This window comes from Garra rufa, unplaced genomic scaffold, assembly GCF_049309525.1.
Source record: "Garra rufa unplaced genomic scaffold, GarRuf1.0 hap1_unplaced_558, whole genome shotgun sequence".
In the NCBI taxonomy this organism is placed as follows: domain Eukaryota; kingdom Metazoa; phylum Chordata; class Actinopteri; order Cypriniformes; family Cyprinidae; genus Garra; species Garra rufa.
Window position 1 is genome coordinate 642 of NW_027394824.1, and position 12,727 is coordinate 13,368.

At 35.6% G+C, this 12,727-nt stretch overlaps 1 protein-coding gene and 1 long non-coding RNA gene across 2 annotated transcripts; one reads left to right on the forward strand and one right to left on the reverse strand.

The window, feature by feature from the left end:
• Window positions 1-338: 338 nt before the first annotated feature.
• cdcp1b (CUB domain containing protein 1b) lies at window positions 339-7,478 on the reverse strand (the record flags this gene model as incomplete). Its single annotated transcript, XM_073833012.1, has 5 exons — window positions 5,812-7,478; window positions 1,564-1,779; window positions 1,118-1,474; window positions 665-1,030; window positions 339-536 (listed from the first exon to the last, which is right to left on the reverse strand). Coding segments are annotated over exons 1-5 (1,201 nt in total), but the record flags the coding sequence as incomplete, so codon positions are not given.
• Window positions 7,479-11,137: 3,659 nt separating this feature from the next.
• Window positions 11,138-12,645, forward strand: LOC141317249 (uncharacterized). Its single transcript, XR_012351758.1, has 3 exons — window positions 11,138-11,526; window positions 11,745-11,796; window positions 11,922-12,645. It is a non-coding gene; the product is annotated as an uncharacterized lncRNA (long non-coding RNA).
• The last annotated feature ends 82 nt before the right edge of the window (window positions 12,646-12,727 follow it).

Here is a 12,727-nt window from a genome sequence, read left to right on the forward strand (position 1 = left end):
ATTTGGATTAAAGAAATACAGGCTTGGTGTGCAGAAGAGACTTCTTTTAAAAAAAAAAAAAAGAACTGTCCAAAAACTTCATTTTCATTTTAATTCTACTTCCACACATTCAAATTGCACTTCCACATTCAGTTTGATACTAAATTATATTTGAAAACACATTTAGTCACATTACAGTACATAACCCAAAACAAAAATGTCCAGAAGGCGCTTTCAGCACATCAATTTCAATGTCTTAGACAACAGAAGTCATTGTGATTTTACTAATCTGTTGAGTCAAAGCCAGATTAAACAAGTATTTTCCATATCTAATGCTTTCCTCATTATTTTATAGTTACCTATGACTTTGGTGGCTGTCAGCTGCAGATCCTGCACAGGACAGTCGAGAAAGGACAGGTCAGCTTTGGTGCCTGCAGGAACCACTATTTTCTCCTGCATCGTAGAGTTCATGCTCATTTCACAGTATGACTCCGGGTTTTTATTTTCTATTTGCAGACTCAATCCTTCCTCGTTCCGGAGATCTACAGTGCAAAGATCTAAACAGAATAGAAAGATGAAAAGCATGTTATTTATCAGCAAACAAAATTACCATAAAAAAAACAAAACTCAAAAACAATATGATTTCAGACCCAAAACCAAATTATATGCTTCGGTGTTTCCTTACATGGAGTGCTACTCCTGAACACCTCCACGTTGAAGTTCAAGGAAAGCCCAGGAACATTCCCCACTTTTCTTGCTTCACAATTGGTCAGAGTCAGACTGAAATCTCCCTGTTCATTGGTTGGTTGAGGGTCTGTTGGGGTCTTTTGGAATGAAGGCTTGTCTCTCAGTGCATAATCGCATGAAACAGTTTTCTTTTGGCATTCTGGTGGAGTGTACTTTTGAAAGTGTACAGTAAAAGCGTGCATAGGCTTAACAGCAAAGTTCCACTTGATTTTTTCTTCAGTGTACCAGCCATTGGCATAGTTTGGCGTGAAGAAATCAGCAGAAAATGGTCCTCTGGGTAGCTTGACGTCCACCTCAACTAGTACTGGAGATGCAAAGATTGAGAAATGGAATTTGATAAGAAACTAAACATTTAATTAAAATGCTCTTGTTTTATTTCACGACTTCTAACCTGTTGCTGCCGGTCCCATGGACACTTTGAAGTCAGATGGGCTCAGGTTTGTACCTTTGGGAACCTCCAGAGTCACTCTACCTCTGTACAAGACCTGAATACGACTAATGGTACCGTTTCTACAGAACGTGCCGATGTTGGCAGGGCCTGTTCGCTGGTATGTGGTAATGGAGTAGGTGTGTTTGTCTGGACAGGATTCTGAAGGCTTGATCTGTCTCATTCCTAGAGATGGGAAGTCCAGCTGGAACACATTGCTTGATTGAACCTTCAGATCCCAGGTGAAGGTTCTAGTGAACTCCAGGAATCGAGTCGAATCTGGATGCACTGCAATAGTGCTGCAACCTGTTGATGAGCAATCTATATAGAGAGATTTAAGTGTTTTAGAAGATACTAAGTAATTTGTATCAAATGGATAATTCAGACTGAATTTCAATGTTGTTACTCACCGATATCTTGGTTGATCTCCACAGTAAAGACGTCCCCCGGCTGAGAGCAGTTGAAAGTCACGATGGTGGGCTGAGCTTCGGTAAGTTCGAGGTTGGAGTTACAGGTCTGAGACGGACCTTCATCCTTACACACACTACAGTCCAGACCCTGTCCTGACTTCTTGCTGAAGGTTATGATGGTGCCAGAGTCAGGGGTCACTTCTATTTTATGACACTCTGCAAAAAGTAAATAAATATTTAATTTAAAAAAACAATAATAATAAATATATTTTAATTTTATATACAGATGAGGTCAAAAGTTTACATACACCTTGCAGAATCTGCAAAATGGTAATTAATCGACCAAATTAAAAGGGATCAGGGTCAGGGATCATACAAAATGCATGTTATTTTTTATTTAGTACTGACCTGAATAAGATATTTCACATAAAAGATGTTTACATAAAGTATACAAGAGAAAATAATAGTTGAATTTATAAAAAATAACCGTTCAAAAGTTTACATACACTTGATTCTTAATACTGTGTTATTACCCGAATGATCCACAGTTATGTGGTTTTTTGTTTGTTTGTTTGTTTAGCGATAGTTGTTCATGAGTCCCTTGTTTGTCCTGAACAGTTGAACTGCCCGCTGTTCTTCAGGAAAATCCTTCAGGTCCCACAAACTATTTGGTTTTGCAGCATTTTTGTGTATTTGAACCCTTTCCAACAAAGAATGTATGATTTTGAGATCTATTTTTCACACTGAGGGACTCATATGCAACTATTACAGAAGGTTCAATGCTCATGCTTCAGAAGAAACAGAATCATTAAGAACCGGGGGTAAAAACTTTTTGAATATGAAGATCAGGGTAAATCTAACTTTTTTTCTTGTCTTCTGGGAAACATATAAGTATCTTCTGTAGCTTCTGAAGAGCATTACTAAATGATAAAAAATATGATATTTAGGCAAAGTAAGAAAAATGTACACACCTTCATACTGTTCAAATTTTTACCCCCCGGGTCTTAATGCATAGTTTTTCCTTCTGAAGCATCAGTGATAGGGCTGCAACGATTAATCGAACGATGTTGTGAGGCGCGTCTAGACAATGAAGCCGGTACTTTGATTAGTAGTAAATCTCCATCACGTGCGTTCAGCTGGAGCGGCAATTCAAACACCCCGCCGTAAATCACTGACAAGCCACGCCAAATCGCGCTGAAAATCGAATTCGAGGCGAGGTGTTTGAATTGCCGCTCCAGCTGAACGCACGTGATGGAGATTTACTACTAATCAAAGTACCGGCTTCATTGTCTAGACGCGCCTCACAACATCGTTCGATTAATCGTTGCAGCCCTAATCAGTGAGCATTTGAACCTTCTGTAATAGCTGCATATGAGTCCCTCAGTTGTCCTCAGTGTGAAAAGATGGATCTCAAAACCATACAGTCATTGTTGGAAGGGGTTCAAATACACAAAAATGCTAAAAAAAAAAAAAAAAAAAAAATTGTGGGACCTGAAGGATTTTTTCTGAACAGAACAGTGGGCAGTTTAACTGTTCAGGACAAACAAATATCTTATTTGTTTAGTTTTGACTCTCTTTAGATTGACTTTTTGTTTATTGATTTCATTTTTTTTTTCCTTTTTGTGAAGAAACCTTTATTTGGACTTATTCTAATAGAGAAAAGATGCAGTAAAAATTAAAATCAAGCATTTAATTCATCATCGTTGGGAACAGAGCTACCCTACAAAACCAATACAGAGCCATGTAAATAAGCAGCTTGAATAAAGCAATGAGTTGTAACCCACATGAAAGCAAACAGAAAAAAAAGAAACACAAAGAACTATTTCATGCAAGGTAAAAGCTGGAACAGGAAGAGTCCATGGGCAAACATAGCCACACATTACACTACACATGTCAGGCGTTCCGAGTTCCTCCCTTTTTACATTAGGAAAATTTTTTTTAAAAGTACCTTGCCCATTAGGCAGAAGGTTTAGTGCATGAAAGAATGTCCATATGCCTCACAGTGCCTATTAGAAATTAAGCTTAAAAGATATCGGTTGTTAAAATGAACTCTACTTTGTTCAAATGCATTGAGTTCACAAACCTCACTTGATCGAAAAGACGTTCACAAGTTTAGACATGATTTCGATTGCACAAATCTAACTTTTAACAAGACAGAAGTGAACGTGCAGAAAAGAAACATCCGCACTGTCTCATATTACCCCATAAGAATAACTACAACATCCACAAATATTTACTCATGTTTGTGACAACAACAGTCAACGAACACACACCTCTCCAGCCTCTAGCCTGAATCATGTTCAGTCCATACAGTCCATTAATTAACATCTTATGAAGTCAAAACCTGTCTGTTTGTAAGAAACAAACCCATCATTAAGACGTTTTTAGCATTAAACCATAATCCATAATAATGCTTCCTCCAGTGAAAAAGTCCATCCCCTGTTGTTCGTTCACATCAAAATCCACCAAGATACACGTTTAGAACTGTTTTGGCTTGTAAACTGTGCTTAATCGGTGCATATTTCTCTCCTGATTCAGACAATATGATGTTTTACTGGATATAGGAATATTATGAATAGAGGACTCATATTTTGGCCAAATACAATGGTTTAAAGTTAAAAACATCTTAATGATGGATTTGTTTCTTATAAACACACAGCTTTTCATTTCACAAGATGTTAACTGTTGGACTGGTGTGATATTATTGACATATTTATCAGCTGTTTGGACTCTCATTCTGACGGCACCCATTAACTGCTGAGGATCCATTGGTAAGCAAGTAATATAACGCTAAATTTCTCCAAATCTGTTCTGATGAAGAAAAACTAAGCTACGTCTTCGATGTCCTGAGACTGTGTACATTTTAGCAAATGGGTAAACTATTCCTTTAGAAAAAGGCCCAATATGTTATCCAAACCATCAAATAACCCTTTAAAAAAGAAATACAATTTCCTGATAATTTATTCCCCCTTGTCATTCAAGATGTCCATGTCTTTCTTTCTTCAGTCGCAAAGAAATTAAGCTTTTTGAGGAAAACAATCCAGGATTTTTCTCCATATATTGGACTTCATTGGTGGCCAATGAGTTGAAGGTCCAAATTTCAGTTTCAATGCAGCTTCAAAGGGTGGACACGGGAATAAGGGTCTTATATAGCAAAATAATTGGTCATTTTCTTAAAAAAAATTTAAAATTGTATACTTTAACCAAAAATGCTCATCTTGCACTAGATAGTTGTATTTTTCTTAGAAAATGACCAATTGTTTCACTAAGACCCTTATTCCTCGGCTGGGATCGTGTTAAGCCCTTTGAAGATGCATTAAAACTGTAATTTGAACCTTCCGCCCATTGGCCACCATTGAAGTCCACTATATGGAGAAGAATTGCTAAAATGTTTTCCTCAAAAACCTTAATTTCTTTTCAGCTGAAGAAAGAAAGACGTGAACATCTTGGAAAACATGGGGGGGTGAGTAAATAACAGGAAAAAATTTTGGAAGTGAACTAATGCTTCACAATTTACAATTTCATGAAGAAACCTAAACTAATCACACTTTTATCTGATTCTAATCATTTAAAATCACAGCTCTGACTATCAATACATCAGCAAGACTTTGAAAGTCACTTTCAACGCTGTGAAAATGAAAGTCCATTGTCCCCAAAGCTGAAATGTCAATAGAAAAGCAAACAACTGCTGACATTCCCAGGCATTTCACTATAGAGAAGACAGTGAAAGTCCTATGTTTTTCCCTCCCTGCCCAAGAGCTTGTTTCAGCAAACCGCCCCTCAAGTTGTACAGTAACAGATTGTTAGTCAATAATTAACAAGTTATTTTGCACAGCATCTGTCATAAATGCAAATGACAGTGCTTATTTTTATACTAGGCCATGAGAGAGACCAGATTCAGATCTGCTGGGAAGAACTGTATAAATATTAGTCATTGTATGCTTTAACCTAAACAATTTGGTATAAACACCCATCAAGCATTTTCCTGATTTAATAAAATTAATGTCTGAATATTAAAACGCAACATACATTAAAACCACAAACTTTCACAGTAGCTCAAACTGTCAAATCATTATACCTGATGATACTTTTTTTTTTTGTCAAATATTTCTACAGAATTCATACATTCCAATTGCTTATAACATTAAACCTCCATAAATGATTAATAATACACGATTACTAAATGAAAAATGCTAGTGACAAGGATGTCAAAAACGTGTTTGGGGTGGTGCTTCTTTGTAGACTCACCTGAGATTTTGTGAATCTGCAGTAAAATCAATCCAACGAACACTGGAAACACACACGAACCCATCGTTCTCCTTCAGAGGTTCCTGAACTTGCCAAAATAATATATAGGTGTGTGTTTTAAAAATCGTTGTTTGATTTAAATCCTTGGGTTGTGCATGGTGTCTGATGACACAAGCACTTCCTGATTCTCTGATACCTGTTGTGCTCATAGAAGGGCGTGTGCGCGCGCACGTTACCTGTCCAAACTTGCATTCAGGATCCAACAGCTGGAAAAATGCGATTGCATTATTTAAGAAAAACTTTAACTTACATTAAGCGAAGAGATTCTGATAAATCCAAAGGTTTTAACTTATTTCACGGACAAATCAGGAAATAATAGATTAATACGTCTTTCAGTTTTTCTGGTACAATATCCTCCGGATTTAACGTCTGTGTTAAAACAGTTCACGTCTACAAGATCGATTCATCTCTGCATGAGGACATCGCCTAATATTCATGAGCCAAGCGGTCCGCTATTGGAAGGTTATCAAGAGAACGTCATAACAACTCATTAACATTCATGAGCCAATCCTGGTAGGAGCATAGGGTGCGTAATTTCGCCCAGGGGTAGTTTGGGTGTTTATGAACAGAATTTGTCGTTTGACTGTTGTTAAAGCAATTAAGTTGCATTAATGTAATCAGTATTTTTTGAACGGTTTTAAACTCCCTTTTGTTTACGTTGCGTTCACTTTTTACGTTACGTTTTTTACGTTGTCTTTTTAATCATTTTGATGCCGTTTTTATTAGTGATTAAATCTATTATATTGTTGAATATCTCCAGGAAAATGTGTCAAAAAAAATGATGCTAATTATTTTCTCTTACTATTGTACTTTCAAGTAATGAGTCCACACTTGCCTGCAGACAGCAGCATTCCAGTCATTTCAATGTCAACAGCCTAGAGGCGTACGGTACAACAGCACTTTAATAAGGCAAAAGTCACCAAACACGAACAGATAACTACATCACATAACCCACCTGACAGGTTTCACAAGAGACAACACTTTCATAATGTTTCTTGTTTTGTTCCCCTCTTTCTGATCTCATGCATCAGTTTACACACTGTTAAACCTATGTGACTGCAGGAAATGGATTATTGAAATGCATTTCTATTAAATAGTGTGCAGTATGTCATCTGTGAGTGATCATAAAAGCATTCAAACAGAAAACTGTCCCATTAATGGGCTATTGTCTCATAAATAAGCCCTGTGGTTACAGATTTTGATGGCATAAAGGAAAAAGCATTTAGGCTAAATGACATTTTTGAACACATTAAAATCTATTCTACAACCAAAACACTCAGCGCCATTATGTCATTTTCCAAAAGAAGGATCAGATTCGAGCTTCTGAAAGGTATAAATAATTAATTTACAATCTGTTAAACCCTTTTGTACCGCAGACAAAAACGAGCATTCAATAGCCAGCACTTTATCAGCAGAAACCTGTGGGAATGAGAAATTTGGCTTCAGGCAATGGATGTTGTGATGTTCTGACATTTCCTGGACTGACTGAGACAAAATACAGAAAACATAATGAGTAATGTTAATGCACATTTTGTATATAGAAATATTTGTTATTTTTCCAATTAAATCAAAATCAAGTCATTTTTTTTGGTTCAGGAAAGTTTGATTATGCCTTAAAAGTTGTATTTTTGTGTTTGTAGTTTTGCAAAATGTGTTGTCGTTTTCAGAATAAGTGACTTTATTTGTGAGATAAATCTGTAAACAAAATAGTAATTATAATTATTTTTTATAAGGATATATAGTTTCAATTGTTCAATAGTTTAGCAAAATGTGTTTTATTAGACTTATTCTGCACACACACACACACACACGCACACACACACACACACACACACACACACACACACACACACACACATACATATATATTTATATATACATATACATATTTTCACATTTTGTTATGTTGCTGCCTTATGTTAAAATGCTTTAAATTACTTTTTCCACAATCTACACTCCATAAACCATAATGGCAAAGCAAAAACAGGTTTTAACATCTTTGCAAATGTATTAAAAATAAAACTCTTTATTTTTTTATTTTTATTCCATTGCATAAGTATTCAAACCCATATCTGCAGTTCAAACTTAGCTCAGGACCATCCATATTGCTTGTAGATGTTACTACACTTTGAATGAAGTTAACCTGTGGCAAATTCAATTGAATTGGTATAGTTTGGAAAGGCACATTTCTTAATAAAATGTCTAACAGCTGAAAATGCATATCAGAGCAAAAAACAATCCGTAAGGGAAAAAAAAAATCTGTAGAGCTCTTAAACAGGATGCATTAAACCATACATCTGGGGAAGAGTTTAGAAAAAATCTGCTGCGTTAAAGGTTTATAGAAACATGTAGTCTCTGTTGGAAGAATGGAAGAAGTTTAAAACAACATGGACTCTTTCTAGAGCTGTCCTCCTGGCCAAACTGAGGAATTGATGGAGAAGGGCTTTGGTTAGCATGGTGACAAAGAACCTGATGGTCACTCTAGTTGAGCTCCATGATCATATGTGAAGACGGGAGAAACCTAGGACAAACATCACTGCAACACTCCACCAATCTGGGCTTTTTGGTGGTCTCAATCAAGACTCAATCCTCTCCTCTGTGAAGGCACATTTGAAAAAAAGCACTTTGAAAAACAAGATTCTCTGTATTCTCTTGTATGTAGGAAACAAGGCACTGCTCACCACCTGAAGAGTACCATCTCAAAAGTAAAGTGTGGTGGTAGCAGCCTCATGCTGTGGGGCTGTTTTTTCAGTGGCATGGGGTGAAAGGACTCATCAGAGTAGAAGAAAAGCTCAGTGCACCAAAATATAGAGATAGCCTTAATGAAACCCAGTCCAGAGCATTCAAAACCTCAGACTGGGCAGAAGGTTCACCTTCCAACAGGACAATGACCCTAAGCACACAAGAGTGGCTTACAGACAACTCTGTGAATGTCCTTGAGTGGCCCAGCCAGGGCCTGGGCTAGAATCCAGTCAAATATTTCTGGAAAAACCTAAAAATGTGCATCTGCCCTCATCCAAGCTGACAGAGCTTGAGAGGTTAAGACATGAGGAGAAGAATGGCAGATACAGTAATTACCAAATGCTGATGTGCAAAGCTTGCATCATACCAAAAACATTTGAGGCTGTACTGAGTTAAGGGTATGAATACTTATACAATGCACTTATTGCAGTCTTTTATTTTTAATAAATTTACAAAGTTGTGAAAGTTCTATTTTTGCTATGTCATTATGGTGTATGGAGTGTATTGATATGAAAAAAAAATGTCATATAAAGCAGTTTAACATAAAGCAGCAACATAACCAAATGTAAAAACAAAACGAAGGGGTTTCAGTATTAAAATTAAACATTTATTTATTTACATGCAGTTTATGCAGTAACTCATGTGAACTAGACTGATGTCATCAGTCCCGTGTAATATCTCAGCAGGTCTATGATACACAGCTGTTAGTGATATATATATCATACATATCCATCAATGGCCTTCACAGTGTCTGCTCTCTCACACATACACACACACATATGCCACAACACGTATAAATACACCCTCACACACAGAGAATTCACAGTATGTTCTCCACTTACAGCCAGAGACACAGTCTGTCTGCAGGATCTGGAAATTAGTGACACTTTCCTGTCCCTGTCTGGACACAGAAAATGGACACGGATTCTCTATGCTTTGGTAAGGGTTATTTCATGAATCCAAATGTGGGGCAATGTGAAAATGTTTGGATGTGCATAATGTTTACAGTTCATGGAAAAAGAAGTCTTTATAGTTGAATGCAGTTAGATTAGTAAATAGTACATTTTAGTTTCTGGACATAGTGGTTTATTGAGGGGTGTATGACTATAGAGAGATTCTGTGTTAAATTATTTATTATAAACATTTTCTTTAGTGGTAATAAATACATTTAATAAGTATTGAATACATATTTATATATTTTTTTATTTCATAGAATATAAATCTTATGCACAATCTTTTCAGTCAGTTTTTGTTTACTGTTGTTTAGTGTTGGAAATGCCATGGTACTTATACATCGTGGTGCTAAAATTCATATACCATGGTCAGTTTTTTTAATTCTGAAAGTAATTTACACCTCTGCTTTGATGATCAATGAAAAGCAGAATCGTCTGTGTGTCTAAGAATCTTCTGAGAATGTTCTGCCGTCTGCAGGTACGTGCGCAAAGTGCACCAGAGGCATTTACGATGCTGATCAGGCTTGTCAAGCCATGGGACAAGTGTACCATGACAGCTGCTTCACCTGCTGTGCCTGTGGTAAGACTACAGCTCATGTATCAGTTCAGATGCAGGGAAATATTAGACAGGGCTGATGACATGAGTAGGCCTATATGATGGGCCATTTCTACTGAATTGGTTTAAAGGCAGAGTTGGAAACGTCTTGAAAAAAGTGTGTGTATGCAAATTGTATAATAACCAAGGTATTTAATTGTGCAGATAATTCTCATATTGTATTTTCAGAAAGTTTTGAAATATTGGTCCTCTCCCCAAATTTGTCACTACTGAGACACAGTGATATATAATTTAATTAGAAGGCTTATATTGACCTCTTAAAGTTTAGCTTACATCTACATTGTAAATATGTATATTTGCTATTTTATAAAAAAAAGATTCAGAGGTAAATTCATAAGAGTTACATTTTTAACAAGATTTCAAGTGTGATTTATGAGATTTGTTGTATTTTGAATCCAATTTGTCTTTGAAAAATGCAAAAGGTTGATCATACTGATTTCAAAGTTAAGGATCCATTAGTTTGAATATACATTGAACCAAACCCTATCATAACATCTTAGTTAATAATTCAGTATACTTTATTTTTGACAAATCATCCCATGTTTCGGCAGTGACTGTACATTTTCGGTAGTGACAGTTATGCTTTGGTAGTGACCACATCACATTCTACTACTAAAACATACTAAAATACAAAGAAAATTGCATAATGGTACTAAAACTTTGTTTATTTCCTCCAAATATGAGGATTATGTGATACCTTTTGTCACTACTAAAACAATGATGACATGTTTCAGTCGTGGCTGTTTCAGTAGTGACACGTTTATGGAATAACACCTAAATTATCAATGATGTCACTACCAGTAATTTTAGATACTAATTAATATACTAGATAATATTCACATTTACCTCATAATGAAACCTCAAAATGCACATTTTCTTATCTCTTCAACACAGGCCAGAAACTAAAAGGAAAGTCGTTTTATGACTTTTCAGGACGGGTGTTCTGTGAGGAGGATTATTTGGTCTGTGGTCTGGTGTTGTTTATTAATTATTTTTTAAATTCAGTTTAGAAGATGTGCCTTTAATGCTTCCTTTCTTTTATAGTATTCCAGCGTCAAGCACTTTGCAGAGGTTTGCGCATCCTGCGGATATTTAATCACAGATTTGGTCAGCTTGAAAACCATTTTGTGTGTTTTAATGGATATAAAGGATTTTGTTTAATGTTTCCTACCACGAAATCCATTAGCACTAAAATGACCTCTGACCCCTTTAGGTGCTCCAGGCTTTGGGAAAGTCCTTCCACCCGAACTGTTTTCGCTGTGTCATCTGTAATGAGACACTGGAGGGACAGCAGTTCAGTGTTGACACACAAAACAAGATATATTGTGTGAAAGACTACCACAGGTGAACGACACGCTGACATGAGCACTTACAGTCTGCACAGACAATGAATATATTATCTAGCTATTAATTAAGGGTTGGCACTGTTACATTTAACCATTTTATTGTCTAGAGAAGTAACCCAACTTAATATTTGAACATGCTTCCATTATCTCATTCATTTTCTGTATTTGATTTTCATGTCTGAGTGTATTTTCTGTGGCATATTTGTTCTTGTATAGGTTTCTGGCACAGACCTGTGCAACATGTAAACAGCTCATCCTTCCCAATAAGGTATATTTCTACAGTTTTCATTATTATTATTAGTTTGCAGGGATCATGTGTAACTTTTGATGCAATATTGATATACATCTATTGGACAAATTTAACATTGTTATTGGGTTTGTTTATGTCTGCAGGGTTCAAATGAGATTGTGCGAGTGATGTCCATGGAAAAAGCTACCACGTGGCCTGTTATGAAGGGAAAAGCAACATTTGATCACTGTTTTTTTAATTAATTCTGAAGAAACTTGAATAGTTTTTCTGTGTTAATGTTTTTAGTACCACTGTAGTTTTGTAATTTATGAATGTTGACATTAAACTTGATTTTAAATACCATATAAGTGTAATATATATGACTCTGAACCACAAAACCAGCACAGATATATGTGTAGCAGTAGCAAAAAATACATTGTATGGGTTAAAATTATCCGTTTTCATTTATGCCAAAACCATTAGGATATTACGTAAAGATCATGTTCCATGATAATATTTTGTAAATTTCCAACCATAAATATATCAAAACTTAATTTTAATTAGTAATATGCATTGCTAAGAACTTCATTTCAACAACTTTAAAGGTATTTTTTCTTGTTTTTCCGCTTTGAGATGATATATTATCTCCATTTTGAAAAAAACTGACCCTTATGACTGGTTTTGTGGTCCAAGGTCATATATATTCATTTTGATATCATTACTGTACCATAGAACTGCTACAATATTATGTTATTTATTCAACCTGTTATTAAACCAAACTGTGTTGTTAGATAAATTATGTTTCCATATATAAGAAATTCTAAATAGATATTATGTGAATTTTAAGGCGAGACACTGCAGGTGAATATGGTAAAAAAACAAAAAAACAAAAAAAAGTTATCACCTTACTCAGTTGATTGATTACATTGATAATTGCAAACATTTTTTGTATTACAAGTTTGATAAAATG